Below are 21011 nucleotides of genomic sequence, written 5' to 3'. Positions count from 1 at the left end.
CCTGATTCTCAAACAGGCAGGAATCAGGGCATTGGATGCCTTCCTTCAATAAGTAAACTTCCTTCAATGAAAGTGTTGCTAATAGGAAATTGAGCACCTTGAACTTTAATTTATTGAGGTCATTGTGATATGTGCCGCTTTTTCCAGGCACTGAACTTATTCCTGGGGATGTAGGGGTAGGCTGAGGTAGAAGATATAACTTCTAGACTCTCTTCTTCCTCATACCTTGGCAGGATACCTTCGTCCCTAAGTAGTTAGTCATCAGGCTAACTACTTCCCTGGTGACCTAAGTAGTTAGCCTGACTTGACTGAAGCTAATCTGCTAAGGGTTAGTAAAGCAACCACATAAATCTTTCACTAATACAGTCACTTGGAAGCCAAGAGCTTGCTGCTTATAGTGTTTCAATTTCTGGTTCCATTCTCAGAGAGAAGCAGTTTTGCAGGGACTTCTTTATGAAAAGGGCCCTGGGGCAGGGAGGACCAAACCCTGACAGACCCTCTGCAGTTTCCCAGCCTATTTTCTTGCCACAGGCCAGTCCTGGGTACAGACAAGAGCTGCTAGACCCCTCATCTCTCTGCTCCCCAAGTAAGAGGAAGTACAGAGATCACTGGGGGCCAACCTGAGTATTGGGACGCTCCAATTGTCCCAATTGCTCCAAACAAAGACAATGGCCAAGTCAGACCCCAGACCCCTGGCCTCACTTCTACACATCTTCTGGTCCTACTAACACTCTCCCAAGAGAAGTCCCCCTTCCTTACCAGAGGATACACTTCCCTTTAGAATCTCTTAAAGCTTCACTTCCAGGTCTGTCAGCAAAAGGCCCTTGCTGTTGCCCTCAGCTCTTATCTATGCCTCCTGAGTCTACCATGTCTAATCAGTTAGCCAGCTGTCCCACTTGGCAGAGTTTACTTGACAGTGTACAGGAAGAAAATCTAGTAAGCGACCTACAAAATATGTATGTATAATGTTGGAAAGTAAAGCTGCATTCTCCAGGTAGTCTCTCAGCACAAAGGAGAGCTACTCTGCTTCAAATGAAAACTCTAAAAAATAAGTCAGGGGCTCACAGAGTGGCTCAAGAGTGCCTGCCTAGAAAGCATGAGGCCCTGAGTTCAAACTCTAGTGCCACCAAAAAAAAAAATTATGAAAACCCCAAGTCAGTACTTTAAACAGGTCATGCTGCTGGGAAGCTCTTTCATAGGTTACATTTTTGGATAATGATTGACACCAGATTTATTCAAGATTGATAAAGAAAATAATGCTGAGCTACCTTGGATCTGTATTGCTTTTTTGCATTACCCATTCATTCATTCATTCATTTGTTCACTCAGTGAACACTAGAGTGAACAACACACTAACATCCCTGCATTCATGGGTTCTCACTTTATACTCAGTCACCAGGGCTGTTTTCCTTCATAGACACGGACAACTCCAAAGCTGTTAACTGGGAAGGCACCTTTGAGGTCAGCTAGTCAAACGTTTTGTTTTACAGATTTGAACTGATGCTGAGAAAGATGACTGGCTAGCAGTTACCTCGGGGTGAGTACTGGAACCCAGGCCCCTTCCCTCTTGTGTGCTCTTTAGGAGCCCATCTGTCTCAGCCTGAGGATACAAATAGAGGGAGGTCCTGAGAAGTGACAAGAACACTGGGTGGGATGGGCAAAACACTGTCTCCTTCCTGTCCCTGGCCTGTGAGCCTACACACAGGCAGGGCTTTCTTTTTTCTGAAAAGAATCCCAGCCTCAACTGGCCTTAGCAGCAGGTCAGGGCAAAGACAGAGGCAGGGTCGTCCTGGGTGCACCGGTGGTGCGGATGGTGGTGGGAGGGGAGGGCAAGCCAGGGCACTCGCCTATTGTGGGTCTGGATTGGATGCTTCCACTCATTCATTTCCTTTTAATTAACCTGCATTCCTCAAGGAGAAATATTTATGTTGGCTCCCATAGAGGCAGTCCTCAGACTGCAAAAAAGGGGGAAGAAAGCCTGTCTTAGCAAAACAATATCTCTAAAGAGCTCAAGAAGAGAAAATAGGGGAACAAAATGCCATTAAAATAGCCTTCTACCCCCACCGGAGTCAATGAAAACTTCATTTCACATGTTAATCCGCCACTCCGCCTCCTTCTCTTCTCACAACACCTTTTCCGAAAGTGTTTGGGAAAAGTCTTTGCAGTCAGTACACAGCTCCCTGCAGCTCAGACTTCTCCTTGTGTTAGTTCAGGGCCCCAAGTGGGGCCCTCGCTCCAGCAGAGGCTTTTTTCAACCCCCCTTTAATTTAAACAAAGACTTCAGAGTTCATCAACCTCCCACTGAAATTCACAGCTGCTGAACAAACTAATCCCCTCTCCCTGCCTTTCTTCCCTTCAATGGGCTCTTGGCTTCAAAGACACTTTGGGAAAGGACTTTGCTGGGGCTCATACTGCTTCATCAATAGAAGTTAGTGCAAGTATTATCTGAAGAGCAAGTGGCTTTACAAACAAATACTGCCTAACAATTCCTCCCTCCCAAACACACACATCTAGCCTGCAGACATGATGGGATCGACAACAGGATTAGGGCTTGTACCCCTGGCTTCACACCCAAGCCCTTTGTGCAGCTGAGCTCAGCCCTGAAGTGGTGTGGGGAAAACCCTGGAGGCTCAACGTCAGGCATGGGTGGACACACACACACACACATACACACACATACCAAGCAGTGTGCCCACAAATGCTGCAAAGAGAGAGTTTTGTAGCCTAAATTCATGGAGCTGGACTTGAAAAAGTTCCTTTCTTCAATTCTCCTGACTTCTGGTCTTTTCTCCCTGCCTTCCTAGAGTATAGGGAACAAGAACAGAGAGGACTCAAAAAAATAGGACCCAGAGGAGAGGAGACAATGATTAGGAGATGACTGAGGAAACCAAATCAAAGCAGCTTTATTGCACCATTAAGTACATCAGTGCATCAGTTGTAGAGTTCAGCCATAAAATACAACCAGAGAAGACAGCCCTGAGACTTGTGGCAGCTGAGGGGAGCTCCTTTGAAGAGCAGTGCCGAAAGTCAGTCTTATATTAAAGTGGCTCCTGTTCCAGAATGGGACTTAGAAGTTACAGAATGGATAGCCTAAGGCCTTGGGCTGGGCTCAAGTCTAGGCAGTCAAAGGAAGTTCCCTAAAGGCTGTGGTCCCTCTGCTGCTATCTCATAGCCTAAGACACCTTCCACCTGCCCCCTAACCTAGCCCACCCTGAATAATGTTCCTCCTTCTGTTCTGCTTAGCACCCATCATCCCATTTCTCCCCCAGCCCCTAGGGTTACAGAGGAATATGGCCCTGGAAATATGAAGTTAGAAGCAGGAAGAAGGTAAGGCCAGGATCATAAGCCCCAGAAGGGAAAATCAAAAGACCCACAAGATGGGCCACAGCAGAGGTAGACTCGGACACAATGACCCTGTTCACCCTCTCTGAAATCAAGAGAACAGAATATCCCTTGGGGAGAAGACACCCTGGTGCGGTCCTGTCAGAGTTCTGCAGTAGGGAAAGTAAGACATGGCTGTATGCCCTGACTTCCTGGCTGAGGGTCAGCCTCAGACAGCCAGGCATAAAGAGGTAAAAAGCAGGCCCTCAGCTGGTTTGAAGCCTAGCCCACAGCATCACATACCTGGCAGCAAGGGGAAGAGGGCTGGGAGAAAGAAACACAATCTATTGCAAAACTCCCCTTTTCTGCAGGGAGGAGTTGAGTAACAGCAGAAGAGGCCTCTTGGTGGGAGAGCTGCCTGGCTTTGCCCTGCAGTTTATGAGCAATGGTGAGAACACCCTTTAGGACAGGCATGAAGCTGGATACTTCGCTGAAGTTGCTGCTGCCCACCATCTGGGCATGCACTGTGAGACCCTGCTCAAAGCTTCCTGCATCCACACATCGGGCAACCTCGTGGAGCCCAGCCAGGACATGGGGCAAGAGCTGTGGAGGGATTAACCCTTAGGTTAGCAAACCCAATCCAGTCCTCTACACTGGCAGCATGGAAGGGATAGGAGGACTCAAGTTCCAGAGTCCAGTCCAGGAGGAGAGGAGGGGAGGTTTGTGAGACCTATGGGAAGAAAAGACACTGGGCTTCCTTTGGTCATGGGGTGGTACTGGAACGGCATGAGGCAGAGAGAGCACAACTAGGTACTTACTGTCCCCTCAGAGAGCTTCTCATATAGACATTCTAGACGTTGGGCTGCCTCGTCCAGCTTCCTTTTTGTCTTCTGCAGGGAGAGAAATGGATTCTGATCCCACCCCCAAGTCTAATATTATACAGGGCTATAAATAATCACAGTATATTAAAACTAGAATGGTTCAGTGCTACTCCTTCATTTCACAGAGGAGGAAATAGAGGTCCAAAGATGGTAAGGGACTTGCTCAGATTGACACACCTAGCGAATAAATGGCAGCTTTCCTTATTGCTGGCTTCACCTCCTTCCAATACTCCCTGCTGCCTCTAAGTCTCCATGCTCTATGGTCCTCCCACTGAGGAGCTGGACTTCAGACCAGACTCCAAGTCCCTCTCTTACTCTGCATGGACATCAAAGAAGTACAAGATATAGTTAACAACAACAGGGATGGTGAGGGAACTGGTCAACACCTGTGGTGTCCTGGAACTAGAAAGGGTTGAGGGCATAATGGGAAGGTTCAGACTTACTAAGTCAGTTGCAGACAGCAGCGCTGGAGAAGAGCCTCAAAACTGGTCTTCAAGGGCTGATGCTCCGGGGGCAGCTCCTTCCTTTCCATTTTCTTAGGAGACAGTTGCCAAAGTTGCTAGTGAAGGAGCAGGGAGAAAGGACAGGCAGGCAAATTGTCTGCACAGCTTCCCTCAGGTCTAGTCCTCAGTGACTCAGAGTCACACTGTTCTCATTAGAACACAGCAGAGTTGGAGAGAAGGGCCCCCTCCCCTTTTCTGCAGTAAAGACACCTTCACCTCAAGGATTGACTCAACCTTAAGGAATGAGCCCTGCTACCATATTCCCCATGTTTCTATACCCAAGTAGGGCTGGAAGGTTTCCCAGGGGAGGGGAACACATTGTCTCTGTCACCTGCAGGCTGAGTTCTCCTGGAGCTCCAGGGGGAGTGTGACTCACACTGGAGACAGAGGACTGTGATGGCAGGACCCACTTGGGCTCAAGGCCAAGGCTCATAAATGGAGCAGTAATTGGTGCTGGAGGCATAAATGTCTCTGGCAGCTAAAGAGAGTTAAAAAAAAGGACGGGGGGGCACATGAGTCTAAACTGAGAGATGCTATAGGCTCTGTTTGGAAGAAATTACAGTGAACAAAGAAACAGGATAGTAAGTGGGGAACTGGAAAATGGAAAGACTGGTGAACGTATGTAGGAGGGAAAGAGGGCAATGCTGATGAAGACTGATTAGAAGAACAGAAAGGCTGGAGCCAAATCCTGTAAGAAACTAGAAAGTGAGTCACTGGTGAATGTGAGAGGTTGGGTGGGGAAAGATGCACTAACCTTTTTTGTCTGAAGGTTTCCCCTGGGGGCTGGAGTAACTTTCCAGGAAACTTGATGTCCTGTAGAATAAAAAGACAAGAGATTTTTAGGATATGGCCAGGAACTTTGGAAATGTTTGGTCTGAAAGCTTGAAAAAGTTGTTTTAATTGGAGTCTGCCATACATCCCTCTAAAGATCAGCCACACCCCTACTTGACATTCTCTAACACAAAGAACCCCAGTTTACTAACTTGAAGAAAAGGGTTCCCAAGGTAGTGGTGGGGAAGGGAGAAGAGAGAGAGATGCATTAACCCACAAGAAGGAAACCTTGGAAGGAACACTGACCTGGATGAGGAGTCAAGATACCAGTGGTTGGGAGGGCACTAGAACATGAAACACCTGGCCCTCCAGGAGGGTAAGTCACAGGGAAGCTGGTAGGAGGGACTAGGGTCTGGGATGTCAGAGGGATGGGACATGGTGCTCCTATAGGAGGCAAAGGGAATAGCCTAGGAGTCTCAGGCAGGTAGAAAGAGCCAGGCTACATGATGTTTGGGGGTGCCATGGGTGAAGAGAGACCAGGAAGAGGCCATGTTCCAGGAAATTCCACAGGGTTGGGAGCTTGCATCCTTTGTCCTCCTAACAGCTGCAGCTGAGATAAATCTGAAGCAGAAAAGAAATAGGCCATGCCACTATACTTCACTTTGAGAGAGCACACACACAAGGGAGAAATAAGTCAGCAATTTAAAAAAAAAAAAAAAAGAAAGCTAAGCCAGATATGCTGACATACACCTATATCCTAGCTACTTGGGAAGCTGAGGCAGGAGGGATCCTTGAGCCCAGACTAGCCTGGGCAACATAACCAGACCTAGTCTCAAAAAAAAAAAAAAAATCCACAACTGATGATAATAATGAACAGTTAGTACATATGTATAGAGATCTATAATTACAAAGAACTTTTACCTATATTCCTTATTTGACCCTCAAATTAATCCTATAGGATTGAAATAACTAACGTAACTACTTTGGTATGTTGCCAAAAGGTAAAAAGCCTTCCACCTAAGAGACAGCATTAGGAATTCAGCAAGGTTTAGTATTATGAATTTAGACTTCAACTTCCAAGCTCTTTCCTCAAAAGAAATTTTTAAAAATTGAATTTTAAAAAAATACTAAGCTCTTATCTCTATGCACAACCAGCATGGATTTGTGTGTCTTTCCTGAGATCTCTGTACTCTGCCCAGATAGATTTTCACTCACTCACTCACCAGGCCTTACCCCAGGGCCCAAAGGCAAAACCTGGGCTGTCTGGGGCCCAGGAGCCCTGTAGTCACTTAAAGTCTGTGTCCTCAAGCCCTGAAAAGGAGTAGGATGGGAGGGTATCAAGGGCATCACTAGTGATGACTGAGTTGTGGCCCTTGGCCTTGAAGATAGAGTTGGGATCTGTTAAAAAAAAAAAAAAAGTGTCATCTCTTAGAAAGAAAAGAAGGTAAACAATTGAGTTCAGAAAGAATACAGAAAATTAATGAAATAAAAACTAGTTCTTTGAAAAAGTCAATAAAGTTGATAGTCCTTTGTAAAGACTGATAAAGATAAAAAAAAAAAGGAAGGCTGAGATATAGCTCAGTGGTAAAGCACTTGTCTAGCACGTGCAAAGCTGTGGGTTTGATTCTCAGCACTGCCAAAAAAATAAAAAAAGAAAGAGAAGCTGGGCACAGGTGGCTCACACTTGTAATCCTAGCGACTTGGGAGACTGAAATCAGGAAGACTGCAGTTTGAGACCAGCCCTGGCAAATAGTTTGGGAAACCCTAACTCCAAAATAACCAGAGAAAAATGCACTAGAGGTGTGTCTTAAGCAGTAGAGCACCCTGAGTCCAAACCCAGTCCTACCAAAATGAAACAAAAAGAGAAAAGACATAACTCTTCAATACCAGAGTTTCAATAGGAAATATTACAATAGACCTCAAAACCATTAAAATTATAACAAAGGGATACACAAGAAAAAAAGGAATACTTAAATAACTTTAAGTTAACCTAATCAACCACTTAGAAGAAATGAACCAATTCTTCAAGAAACTAAAGCTTCCAAAACTCAGAAAGATAAACTAAATAGTCCTACAACCATTTAAGAAATTGAGTTTGTAATTAAAAAGTTCACATACGAATGGCAAGATGGCGGCTAGAGGGAGGAAGCAGAAAGCGAGCCTCCTATAGTGAAATCTTGGAGAGACGCTGGAGACACATTTTGCAGGCATAATCACTGAGAAAAGGCATAACTTTGACCCCTCCACATCTCCAGCCGGCGCAGAGAATCTCCACTTCACGTTAAACGGAGAAACGAGGAGGGCCCCCAGGCCGCCAGTGGCCGGCACCCACTGGGAAGACGCGGACCAGCTTACTGTCAATTAGTACACTAACACTCCCTGTTTATACCTTTGAAACTCTCTTGTCTGATACCTTGTTCTGCTTTCTCCCTCTTGTCTGTATATTTGTTTTCCCCTTTTCTTTAACTTCTTGCTTTCCAACTCAGCTCACCCTTCCATTCTAAATATTACCATTGTTATTATTACAAGCTAGAAAATACTTAATTGCACACAGTACACAGACAGTAACAACACCAACGACAATGACGGGAAGACAGAAAAAACAGGGAAACCAGTTTCCCCACAGCAAAAAATTAGTACAGGAACCAGAGGGGAATGAAGAGAACAGAAACTCAGAGCCAGACTCCAACAAAATGAAGATAAACTATGCCAAAGGACCCAATGAAGCCCACAAGAATAGTTTAAAAGAAGACATACTACAAGTACTCAATGAGAATTTTATAGAGATGATACTGGATAGGGTCAACCAAAATGAACAGGAGACACTCAAGAAATTCCAAGACAACAAAAATAGAGAATTTGAAAAAGCAAAAGAAGAAATAAAGGAAACCATAGAAGCACTGTATAAACACCAAAGTGAAAGAGAGAACACAATGAATAAATGGATAAATGAACTCAGGACAAAAATAGACAACATTAAAGAGGAAAACTGCCAGGATATGGAAAACCTCAGAAAAAAGAATGAAACAGAACTGCAAAACAAAACGGAAGGCCAATCCAGCAGAACAGAACAAACAGAAGACAGAATCTCAGAACTTGAAGATGAAATGGTAATTAAAGGAAAAACTGAAGAACTATTAATTAAACAACTCAAGACCTGTGAAAAGAAAATGCAAGAACTCACTGACTCCATCAAAAGACCAAACTTGAGAATCATGGGCATCGAAGAAGGAGAAGAGGTGCAAGCGAAGGGAATGCGTAATATATTCAACAAAATAATAACGGAAAATTTCCCAAATCTAGAGAAAGATATTCCCATACAGATGCAAGAGGCCTCCAGGACACCAAACAGACCAGATCAAAATAGAACTACTCCACGACATATCATCATTAAAACAACAAGTTCAGAAACTAAGGAAAGAATATTGAAGGCTGCAAGAGAGAAAAAACAAGTAACATACAAAGGTAAACCCATCAAAATCACAGCAGACTTCTCAACAGAAACATTAAAAGCAAGAAGAGCGTGGGGTGAGATCTTCCGGGCACTGAATGAAAATAACTTCAACCCCAGGATACTCTACCCAGCAAAGCTATCATTCAAAATAGATGGAGCAATAAAAGTCTTCCATGATAAGCAGAAACTAAAACAATATGTGACCACAAAGCCACCATTACAAAAGATTCTGCAAGGGATCCTGCACACAGAAAGTGACACCCAACTTAACCATGAAAAGGCAGGCAGCACCAAACCACAGGATAAGAAAAAGCAAGACAGTACAGAGTAACATCAAGTTAGGTACACACAATCAAACCTTCAAACAACTAAGATAACTAAATGGCAGGAATCACCACATACCTATCAGTACTAACACTTAATGTTAATGGACTTAATTCACCCATCAAAAGACACCATTTGACAAAATGGATTAAAAAAGAAGATCCAACAATTTGTTGCTTACAGGAGACTCATCTCACCGACAGAAATAAGCATATGCTTAGGATGAAAGGCTGGAAGAAGATTTACCAAGCCAATGGCCCCCGAAAACAAGCAGGAGTAGCAATACTTATCTCTGACAAAGTAGACTTCAAACCTACATTGATCAAACGAGATAAAGAAGGACATTCCATACTAATAAAAGGGGAAATAGACCAAAAGGAAATAATAATCATCAATCTGTACGCACCCAATGTCAACGCACCCAATTTCATCAAACATACCCTGAAAGACCTAAAAGCATATATAAACGCCAACACAGTGGTTGTGGGAGACTTTAACACTCCATTATCATCAATAGATAGGTCATCCAAACAAAAACTCAATAAAGAAATCCAAGATCTAAAATATGCAATAGATCAAGTGGACCTAGTAGATGTCTACAGAACATTTCATCCAACCTCTACACAATATATATTCTTCTCAGCAGCCCATGGAACCTTCTCCAAAATAGATCATATCCTAGGGCACAAAGCAAGCCTCAGCAAATATAAGAAAATAGAAATAATACCATGCATACTATCTGACCACAATGCAGTAAAAGTAGAACTCAACAACAAAAGTAAAGACAAAAAACATGCAAACAGCTGGAAACTAAATAACTCATTACTTAATGAAGAATGGATCATCGATGCAATAAAAGAGGAAATTAAAAAGTTCCTAGAAGTCAATGAAAATGAAAACACAACCTACCAGAACCTATGGGACACAGCTAAGGCAGTCTTGAGAGGAAAGTTTATAGCCATGAGTGCATATATTAAAAAGATTGAAAGATCCCAAATCAATGACCTAATGATACATCTCAAACTCCTAGAAAAACAAGAACAAGCAAATCCCAAAACAAATAGAAGGAGAGAAATAATAAAAATAAGAGCTGAAATCAACGAAATAGAAACCAAAAAAACCATACAAAGAATTAATGAAACAAAAAGTTGGTTCTTTGAAAAAATAAACAAGATCGATAGACCCCTGGCAAACCTGACTAAAATGAGGAGAGAAAAAACCCAAATTAGTAGAATCAGGAATGCAAAAGGGGAGATAACAACAAACACCATGGAAGTCCAGGAAATCATCAGAGACTACTTCGAGAACCTATATTCAAATAAATTTGAAAATCTAAAAGAAATGGACAGATTTATAGATACATATGATCATCCAAAACTGAACCAAGAGGAAATTAATCACCTGAATAGACCTATAACACAAAATGAAATTGAAGCAGCAATCAAGAGTCTCCCCAAAAAGAAAAGTCCAGGACCTGATGGATTCTCTGCTGAATTCTATCAGACCTTTAAAGAAGAACTGATACCAACCCTCCTTAAACTGTTCCATGAAATAGAAAGGGAAGGAAAACTGCCAAACACATTTTATGAAGCCAGTATTACACTTATCCCAAAACCAGGCAAAGACACCTCCAAAAAGGAGAACTATAGGCCAATCTCCTTAATGAACATTGATGCAAAAATCCTCAACAAAATAATGGCAAACCGAATTCAGCAACACATCAAAAAGATTATTCACCACGACCAGGTAGGCTTCATCCCAGGGATGCAGGGGTGGTTCAACATACGAAAATCAATAAACGTAATAAACCACATTAACAGAAGCAAAGACAAAAACCACTTGATCATCTCAATAGATGCAGAAAAAGCCTTTGATAAGATCCAACATCATTTCATGATAAAAGCTCTAAGAAAACTAGGAATAGAAGGAAAGTTCCTCAACATTATAAAAGCTATATATGACAAACCTACAGCCAGCATTATACTTAACGGAGAAAAATTAAAACCATTCCCTCTAAAATCAGGAACCAGACAAGGATGCCCACTATCTCCACTCCTATTCAACATAGTACTGGAATTCCTAGCCAGAGCAATTAGGCAAGAAGAAGGAATAAAAGGAATACAAATAGGTAAAGAAACTGTCAAAATATCCCTATTTGCAGACGACATGATCCTATACCTTAAAGACCCAAACAACTCTACTCAGAAGCTTCTAGACATCATCAATAGCTATAGCAAGGTAGCAGGATATAAAATCAACATAGAAAAATCATTAGCATTTCTATACACTAACAATGAGCAAACGGAAAAAGAATGTATGAAAACAATTCCATTTACAATAGCCTCAAACAAAATCAAATACCTAGGTGTAAACCTAACAAAAGATGTGAAAGACCTCTACAAGGAAAACTATACACTTCTGAAGAAAGAGATTGAGGAAGACTATAGAAAGTGGAGAGATCTCCCATGCTCATGGATTGGTAGAATCAACATAGTAAAAATGTCTATACTCCCAAAAGTAATCTACATGTTTAATGCAATTCCCATCAAAATTCCAATGACATTCATCAAAGAGATTGAAAAATCTACTGTGAAATTTATATGGAAACACAAGAGGCCACGAATAGCCAAGGCAATGCTCAGTCAAAAGAACAATGCAGGAGGTATCACAATACCTGACTTCAAACTATATTACAAAGCAATAATAATAAAAACAGCATGGTACTGGCACAAAAACAGACATGAAGACCAGTGGAACAGAATAGAGGATCCAGATATGAAGCCACACAACTATAAGCAACTTATCTTTGACAAAGGAGCTAAAAATATACGATGGAGAAATAGCAGCCTCTTCAACAAAAACTGCTGGGAAAACTGGTTAGCAGTCTGCAAAAAACTGAAACTAGATCCATGTATATCACCCTATACCAAGATTAACTCAAAATGGATCAAGGATCTTAATATCAGACCCCAAACTCTTAAGTTGATACAAGAAAGAGTAGGAAATACTCTGGAGTTAGTAGGTATAGGTAAGAACTTTCTCAATGAAACCCCAGCAGCACAGCAACTAAGAGATAGCATAGATAAATGGGACCTCATAAAACTAAAAAGCTTCTGTTCATCAAAAGAAATGGTCTCTAAACTGAAGAGAACACCCACAGAGTGGGAGAAAATATTTGCCAATTATACATCAGACAAAGGACTGATAACCAGAATATACAGGGAACTTAAAAAACTAAATTCTCCCAAAACTAATGAACCAATAAAGAAATGGGCATGTGAACTAACCAGAACTTTCTCAAAAGAAGAAATTCAAATGGCCAGAAAACACATGAAAAAATGCTCACCATCTCTAGCAATAAAGGAAATGCAAATTAAAACCACACTAAGATTCCACCTCACCCCTGTTAGAATAGCCATCATCAGCAACACCACCAACAACAGGTGTTGGCGAGGATGTGGGGAAAAAGGAACCCTCTTACACTGTTGGTGGGAATGTAGACTAGTACAACCACTCTGGAAAAAAATTTGGAGGCTACTTAAAAAGCTGGACATTGATCTACCATTTGATCCAGCAATACCACTCTTGGGGATATACCCAAAAGACTGTTACTCCAGAGGCACCTGCACGTCCATGTTTATTGCGGCACTATTCACAATAGCCAAGTTATGGAAACAGCCAAGATGCCCCAGCACTGACGAATGGATTAAGAAAATGTGGTATCTATACACAATGGAATTTTATGCAGCCATGAAGAAGAACGAAATGTTATCATTCGCTGGTAAATGGATGGAATTGGAGAACATCATTCTGAGTGAGGTTAGCCTGGCTCAAAAGACCAAAAATCGTATGTTCTCCCTCATATGTGGACATTAGATCAAGGGCAAACACAACAATGGGATTGGACTATGAGCACATGATAAAAGCGAGAGCACACAAGGGAGGGGTGAGGATAGGTAAGACACCTAAAAAACTAGCTAGCATTTGTTGCCCTTAATGCAGAGAAACTAAAGCAGATACCTTAAAGCAACTGAGGCCAATAGGAAAAGGGGACCAGGAACTAGAAAAAAGGTTAGATTAAAAAGAATTAACCTAGAAGGTAACACCCATGCACAGGAAATCAATGTGAGTCAATGCCCTGTATAGCTATCCTTATCTCAACCAGCAAAACCCCTTGTTCCTTCCTATTATTGCTTATACTCTCTCTACAACAAAATTAGAGATAAGGGCAAAATAGTTTCTGCTGGGTATTGAGGGGGGGAGCGGGAGGGGGTGGAGTGGGTGGTAAGGGAGGGGGTGGGGGCAGGGGGGAGAAATAAACCAAGCCTTGTATGCACATATGAATAATAAAAGAAAAATGAAAAAAAAAAAAAAGAAGAAGAAGAATTAACCTAGAAGGTAACACACACGCACAGGAAATCAATGTGAGTCAATGCCCTGTATAGCTATCCTTATCTCAACCAGCAAAAACCCTTGTTCCTTCCTATTATTGCTTATACTCTCTCTACAACAAAATTAGAAATAAGGGCAAAATAGTTGCTGCTGGGTATTGAGAGGGGAGGGAGAGGGAAGGGGCGGAGTGGGTGTTAAGGGAGGGGGTGGGGGCAAGGGGGAGAAATGAACCAAGCCTTGTATGCACATATGAATAATAAAAGAAAAAGGGAAAAAATGTTAATTAATTAATTAAAAAGTTCACATACACACACTCACTCACTCTCTCAAAATAAAAAAGCATCCCAGGCCTAAATGGCTTCACTGGAGAATTTACCAAACATTCAAAGAACTGACACAAAGCTTATACAATCTCTTTCACAAAATAGAAGGAATACTTCCTAACTCATTTTATGAGGCCTGATACTAACAATGCACAAAGAGAGCACAAAATAAAACCACAGCCAATATTTTAAACTTAGATACAAAAATTAATAAAAATTTTAGCAAATCAAATCCAAAAATAATATCCTACAACCAAGTGGGATTTATTCCAGGTCATGGAAGGCTGGTCTAATATATCTAAAAATAAATTAGTATAATCAACCACATCAACAAGCTGAAGAAAAATCATATGACAATATAAAATCATGCAGAAAAATATTTGACAAAATTCAATATTCAGTTATGATCCAGTACAAGAAGGTGCTATGGATCTCAAGAGCCCCACGAAATTCATGTTGGAAACCTAATTCCAAGTGCAACAGTGTTGGGAGGTGGAGCCTTCTGGGAAGTGGTTAGTTCATGAGGACTCTGCCCTCATGAATGGATGAATGTCATTACAAAAGGGCTTTCAGCAGTGGGGACACTCTCTTGCCATTCCTCCTCCTGCCATGTGAGGACACAGTATTCCTCATCTCTGGAGGATGCAACGAGGTACCCTCTTACAACCAAAGACCAAATCTGGCAGTGTCTTGTTCTTGGACTTTCCAGCTTGCAGAACTATAAGAAATAAATTTCTGGGCTGGGATGTAGCTCGGTGGTACAGCGCTTGCCTAGCATGCATGAGGCCCTGGGTTCGATCCCAGCACCAAAAAAGAAAAGACAAAAGAAATAAATTTCTATTCTTTATAAATTATCCATTCAGTGGTGTTCTGATGTAGCAGCACAAAACAGGCTAAGACATGAAGAAATGAGGGAAACTTTCTTAGCCTCATAAAGAGCATTTGTCAAAAAAGAAACCCCCTACAGATAATATCACACTTCATGGCGAAATGCTGAATGTCTTCCTCTAAGAATGGAAACATGGCAAGGGTATTCTCTGACTTAACATAGTACTGGAAGACCTAGTCTCTACCATAAGGCAAGAGGAGGAAAGTAAAGCATGTAGATTGGAAAGAAAGAAAGAAAACTGCCCTTATTTGTCCCCCTCTGCAAACATGACTGTCTATATAGAAAATCACTAGGAATTCAGAGAAAATACCTAGAACTAGTGAGTTCAGAAAAGTCACAGGATATGATAAACACACAAAAATAAATTGCATCCAGGCACAGTAATTCATGCCTATAATCCCAGCTATTCAGGAGGCAGAGATGGGGAGGATCATGATTTAAGGCCAGCCCAAGCAAAAAGTTAGTGAGATCCCATCTCAACAAACAAGTCAGGTGTGGTGATACATTGCTGTGATCCCAGCTGAGTGGGAGGTACAGCTAGGAAGTTCACAATCTGAGACTACCCTAACAAAAACTCAAGACCCTATCTGATAAATAAATAAAGCAAAAAGGGCTGGGGGCATGGCTCAAGTGGCACAGAGCCCCTGAGTTCAACCCCCAGTCCCACAAAAACAGCAACTGCATTTCTAAATACTAACAATGAACACATGGAAACCAAAATAAAAAATATAATATTTGATTTAAAATTGCTCAAAAGAAAATTAAATATGGACTTAAATATAAAACATAAAACTACAAAACTTCTAAACACAGCATAGGAAAAAAACTGGGGGGACCTAGGATTAGGCAAAGTGTTCTTAGACTTGACAACAAAGTATGATCTGTAGGTGAGAAAATTTATAAATTGGACTCCATAAAATTAAAAATTTATGCTCTGTGAAAAATTCTATTAAAAAGATGAAAAGAAATTACAGATTGGAATAAACTATTTTCAAATCGCATACCCAACAAAGGTCCTGTATCTAGAATATGTAAAGAATTCTCGAAAGTCAGTATTAAAAAACCAAATAATTCAATTATGAGTTCGGCAAGAGACATACATACTCATTTCACTGAAGAGGTAACACAGATGGCAAATGCATGAAAGGATATGCAGCAACATTAGCCACTAGAGAAATTAAAATTAAAGTCACAATGAGTTATAACCACACATATATCAGAATGGCTAAGCTGAAAAACCGTGATAACTTCAAATGCTGGTGAGGATGTGGAAAAACTGGAACATTCTTACATGGTGGCAATGTAAAATGGTAAAACTACTCTGGAAAACAGGTTGTAGTTTTTAACCTTTAAAAAGGCTGTTCCTTTTAAAACTAAAAATGCACTGGTAATATAACTCAGCAATTGTATTCTTATATTCCCAGGCATTTATCCCAGTGAAATCAAGTCTTATTTAGGAACTACCCAAATGTTCTTCAAAGGGCAAATGATAAAAACAAAAACAAACAAAAAAATACCTTGTGGTACATGCATAACATGGAATACCACTCAACAATAAAAATGAATGAACTATCAGTATGTGCAACTTGGATAAAAATCAAGGAAATACTGCTAAGTGAGAAAATTCAGTCTCAAAAATGTATGCATTCATGATTCTACTTATGTGACAATAATGAAATAACATATTTATAAAGCTGGAGTACATGTTAGTTAGTGATGCTAAGATAAGGATGGGAAATGGGTATGGCTATAAAGTGGTAACATGAGAGTCTTTTTTTTTTTTGGTGGCACTGAGGTTTGAACTCAGGGTCTCACGCTTGCTAGGCAGCCACTCACTTGAGCCACTTGTCCAGCCCCGCATGAGAGTCTTGTGATGGTATAATTGAGTGTCTTGATTGTGATGGTGGTTATGTGAGACAACCCTTCAATGTGACAAAACTGCATAGTTATACACATGCACACACAAATTAATAAGTGAAAACTGGTGAATCTGAATGTATGAATTGTACTAATGTCAACTTCTTTGTTTTAATATTGTACTGTGATTGTGTGACAAGATATTGATATGAGGTAGGGTGGGTAAGAATGAGACTTCCCAATATATTCTTTGCAACCTCTTGTGAATCTATAATAATTTCAAGATAGAAAAGAGAGAGAAAGAGAAAGGGAGAAAAGACAGGAAGAGAGGGGAGGAAAAAAAAGAAATGAAATTAGGATGTAGTTAAAGGTGGGGCCAGATGAATCATTGGAGCCCTGCCCAATACTCTAGCCTCAGATCTCTCTGAATTTTTCCCCCACCCCTCTAGTAAACTCCCAGTCTCACATGTTCACAGTACCTAGTCTACCTGGGTACTTCGACCAGAACCTAGGAATTATTCCCAACTCCTTCCTCTCTCTCAGTCCCCCATCACCCAAACCTCTAAACTATCATCATTTTCTTTCAATTCCACCCACTAAATATCTTGAATCTAACCTCACTGTCCAGCACTAGCTTTTTTTCATGTCCTCATCATCTCTTGCTATAGCCTCCTAAAACAGCTTCTAGCCTTGCCAGTCCTAAATACACAGCTCAATATACAATTACAGAACTATTCAGCAGCTCCTCCCTGCTCTCAGAGCCAAATCTAAGTTCTTTAGCACAGAATGTCAGATCCTTAGTGACCTAACTCCTATCTGTCGCTCCACTTTCATTTAGTCTTGCTCTATGACCAACAAACCTTTTTTGCAGCCTCATTAGAATTAGTAGTTCCTTAGCCAGGTGCCAGTGGTTCACACTTGTAATCCTAGCTATCTGAGAGGCTAAGATTGGAGGGATCATTGTTCAAGGCCAGTCTGGGCAAACAGTTCTCAAGACTCCATCTCTAAAATAACCAAGGAAAAATGGACTGGACATGTGCCTCAAGCAGTAGAACATCCTGAGTGAAGCCCTGAGTTTAAACATAGTCCCACTGAAATAAAAGAAAAGAGAAAAGATATAACTCTTCAATACCAGATTTTCAATAGGAAATAGCACAATAGACCTTGAAGCCATTAAAACTATAGCAAAGGAATACTCAAGGAAAAAAATAAGAAAAAGAAGGAATACTTAAATAACTTAAAATTAACCTAGTCAACCACATAGTAGTTACTCAAAAGGCCTCTGCTTATTCTTCCCTCAATGCATTTGTACTTGCTCTGCCCTGTGTCTGAAACAGGCTTTTCCTACTCATTCCCTTTCCTAAATAACTTAATCTTTGAGACTCAGAGCAAATATCATACTCATTCTGAAACATGCCCTGAGCTGCCCCACCCAACATACAAAGGAAACTGTTTTCTCCTGTGGGATCCCAAAGCCCCTTGATACTTGAATCATGGCAATTCTGAATTTTACTGTATTTTTAATAAATCTATCTTTTCTTAAGACTATGAGCTAGTTGAGGGAAAGGATCATGGTTTATGCACCTTTGTGTTCTAATATCCTAGTAGTTGTTTAATAAATAGTTACTGGAGCCAGGCGCTGATGGCTCACAACTATAATCCTAGCTACTCAGGAGGCAGAGATCAGGAGGATTGCAGCCTGGGCAAATAGTTCACGAGACCCTATCTGAAAAAAACCCTTCCCAAAAATAGGGCTGGCGGAGTGGCTCAAGGTGAAGGTCTTGAGTACAAACCCTAGTACTGCAAAAAAAGAAAAAAAGGTACTGGAAAAATAACTGTCAGAGCACGGTGGTACATACTTGTAATCCCAACTACTCAAGAGACAGAGATGGGAAAATTGAGAGTTCAAGATCAGGCTGGTGAAGTGGCTCAAGTGGTAGAGCAAGCTTGAGGCCAAGTTCAAACCCCAGTACCACCAAAAAAGAAAGAAAGTTCAAGGCCAGCCTGGGCAAAGTTAACAAGACTGCATCTCAAAAGTAAAATAAAAAAAAAAAGGTCTGGGCATGTGGCTAAATAGTAAAGTGTACAAGTGTGAGGCCCTGGATCCAGTCCCCAGTATGGGCAGGGGATGGAGGGGGGAAAAAGAAAAAGAACTGAATTTAGGAAGTGTCTAAGAAGTTAGGAATTCTCATGTTTTGTTTACTAATATATTCCAAGTGCCTAGAACCATGCCTGACTCGTAAATATTTTTGAATGAGTAAACAAATGAATTAATAAATAAGGTCTTACCTGGTGAGAAGGTTGGGGTCCCAGTGTGTAAGATGATGTCTCTTTAGAGTGGAGGGTAGGTCCCACAATAACTCGGGGGAAGGGAAAAGGGGGAGCCTGTTGGCCCAAGACAACAGAACCTTGAGCATGAAAAAGCCAATCTCTTAGCTGTTGAACTGGTGGCTATAAGAGTTGTAGTAAGAAAGAACTGTGTTAAGCAAATTAAAATAAGAAAATATTCTTCTAGAAGCCTGTCCTCTTTTAGCAGTCAAATTTCAGTTGACCCTCTACATTTTAGCCACCCTAAATGTCTGTAAATCCTCTAATCCCTACTCAACACTTGCACACCTTACCCCTGGCTATTCTTTTTGTCTAGAATACCTTACATGTGCTGGTAAGCTACTTATCTTTGAAGGTCCAGCTCAACTGTTTTAACCACTGGAAAGCCTTCTTTGAGTTCTCCAGACAAAATCAGGCCCTTCCCTGAAGTCCCACAGTGCTCAGTGTGAGTTCGCGTAAGGTTCTGACATCTGATCTCCCTCAATAGACTGTGAGCTACTTGAGGGACAAGATCTTGTTTACCCTATGAGTCAGTATTAGCACAGTATCTGAGACAGAAGTGCTCACCAGTGTTAGATGATTAAATGAAATGGTTTGCTCTCTCACATGGCCCAACTCACCTGAGCACAGTCATTGGGTAGGAAACTCATGGCAGTTGCCAGGCTTCCCTGGGCTGCCAGAAGGTTGGCATATTGGGTGATTCTATAGGTTGTAATAGGGCCTGGGCTGACCTGACCAGGACCCTGCAGTAGCTCCAAGCTTCTGCTAAGGACCATCACTTTCTCCATCAGGTCCTGTAGGGACAAGGAAGAGGGTGGTCAACTTCTTCAAAATATACTTTGCTCTCTCAGTCCAGGTGGCTCACCAAGAAACATCCCACCATGAGTAGAGAGGAGGGCACCTGGCTGCCCACCAGGTGAAGGCAATAGGCGATAAAATTTAATTGATGTGACAAAGAAAGGCCACTTGGCCTCATCCCTCCCCAAGCTGTTAGGATTGGGCTGAACTGGACCCATCTAGATCTTGGATTCTTGGACATCCTCTTTCCTCTTTTTGCCTTCTTTACCTTTTCTGCTAGCACATCGCTAACCACAGACTCATACTAATTATTTCATTTGTCTCCTCACGAGTCTGTGACTTCCACCTTTTTTGGTAACCTATAAAGTACCTGTACAGTTTAAATCCATAGAACATTTCACAGAAACTAATAGAAAATTCAGGCTCACAACAAATCAAATACTGAATAAACCTGTATAATCAAACTTGAAATGGGAAAAAAAATTTATGAAGACTCATACCCAAACAGCTGCTGCTCAGTCTCCCTTGATGGAAGGAGGTGATATTTCACCCTTGGGAGAAGACCCTAGACACTGAACGCCTTTGCTCCTCCCAACACCTTGGCTCTAGCCTTCCACAGAAGACTCACCTCTGTTCTCTGCACATTCCCACCACTAGCCTCTCCTAACATCCTGGCATGAATCAGCCAGAACCCTGTAGAGAGGGTACCTGCAGAGTCATGGGGGATGAGAGTTGGTGGCACTTTGCCAGGCACTCTACCAGTCGCTCCACACTTCCTGAGCATACATAACAGAGTCTGGCTTCGGAGGTTAGTGCCCTGCCACCCTCCTGCTCCATACGAGTTCCCAGCATGTCTGTGGAAGAATACAAACCTCATTAATGGCACAGCTTCCCTTCACCTGTTTGGAAACAAGTGGAAGACCCATGAACTATGAGACAAGAAGCTACAATGGCTTTAAGATAACACTGAGGCTAACACTGCTCTACAGTGAAGGGAAAAGCTCTTGCATCAAAAAGTGACATCAAAAAGTGAAATAGAATAAATGACCCTTATTGAAAGCAGGGACATGAACTACAGTTCCTGTCTCCTGGTTGAGCCTGACCCAGTCCTGACAGCAGGTCTAGCCTCCCAGAGACTAGGCTGTCCTTTGCCTCCTCCTCACATGTGTC

At 41.6% G+C, this 21011-nt stretch overlaps 1 protein-coding gene across 1 annotated transcript in view; it reads right to left on the bottom strand.

Annotated features, from left to right (window-relative positions):
• Positions 1-2879: 2879 nt before the first annotated feature.
• Positions 2880-21011, bottom strand: part of Sec31b (SEC31 homolog B, COPII coat complex component) — a 43427-nt gene continuing 25295 nt past the window's right edge. Inside the window, 10 exon segments of the mRNA XM_074078521.1 lie at positions 2880-3924; positions 4140-4211; positions 4642-4761; positions 5037-5183; positions 5460-5518; positions 5783-6097; positions 6700-6874; positions 19005-19166; positions 19664-19837; positions 20550-20695. Coding sequence (XP_073934622.1) covers positions 3604-3924; positions 4140-4211; positions 4642-4761; positions 5037-5183; positions 5460-5518; positions 5783-6097; positions 6700-6874; positions 19005-19166; positions 19664-19837; positions 20550-20695 — 1691 coding nt within the window. The 3' untranslated portion in view covers positions 2880-3603.

Source organism: Castor canadensis, chromosome 7 (assembly GCF_047511655.1).
Source record: "Castor canadensis chromosome 7, mCasCan1.hap1v2, whole genome shotgun sequence".
Taxonomy (NCBI): domain Eukaryota; kingdom Metazoa; phylum Chordata; class Mammalia; order Rodentia; family Castoridae; genus Castor; species Castor canadensis.
The sequence above is the reverse complement of the archived record's forward strand: the minus strand, read 5'-3'. Positions and strand labels throughout refer to the sequence as shown.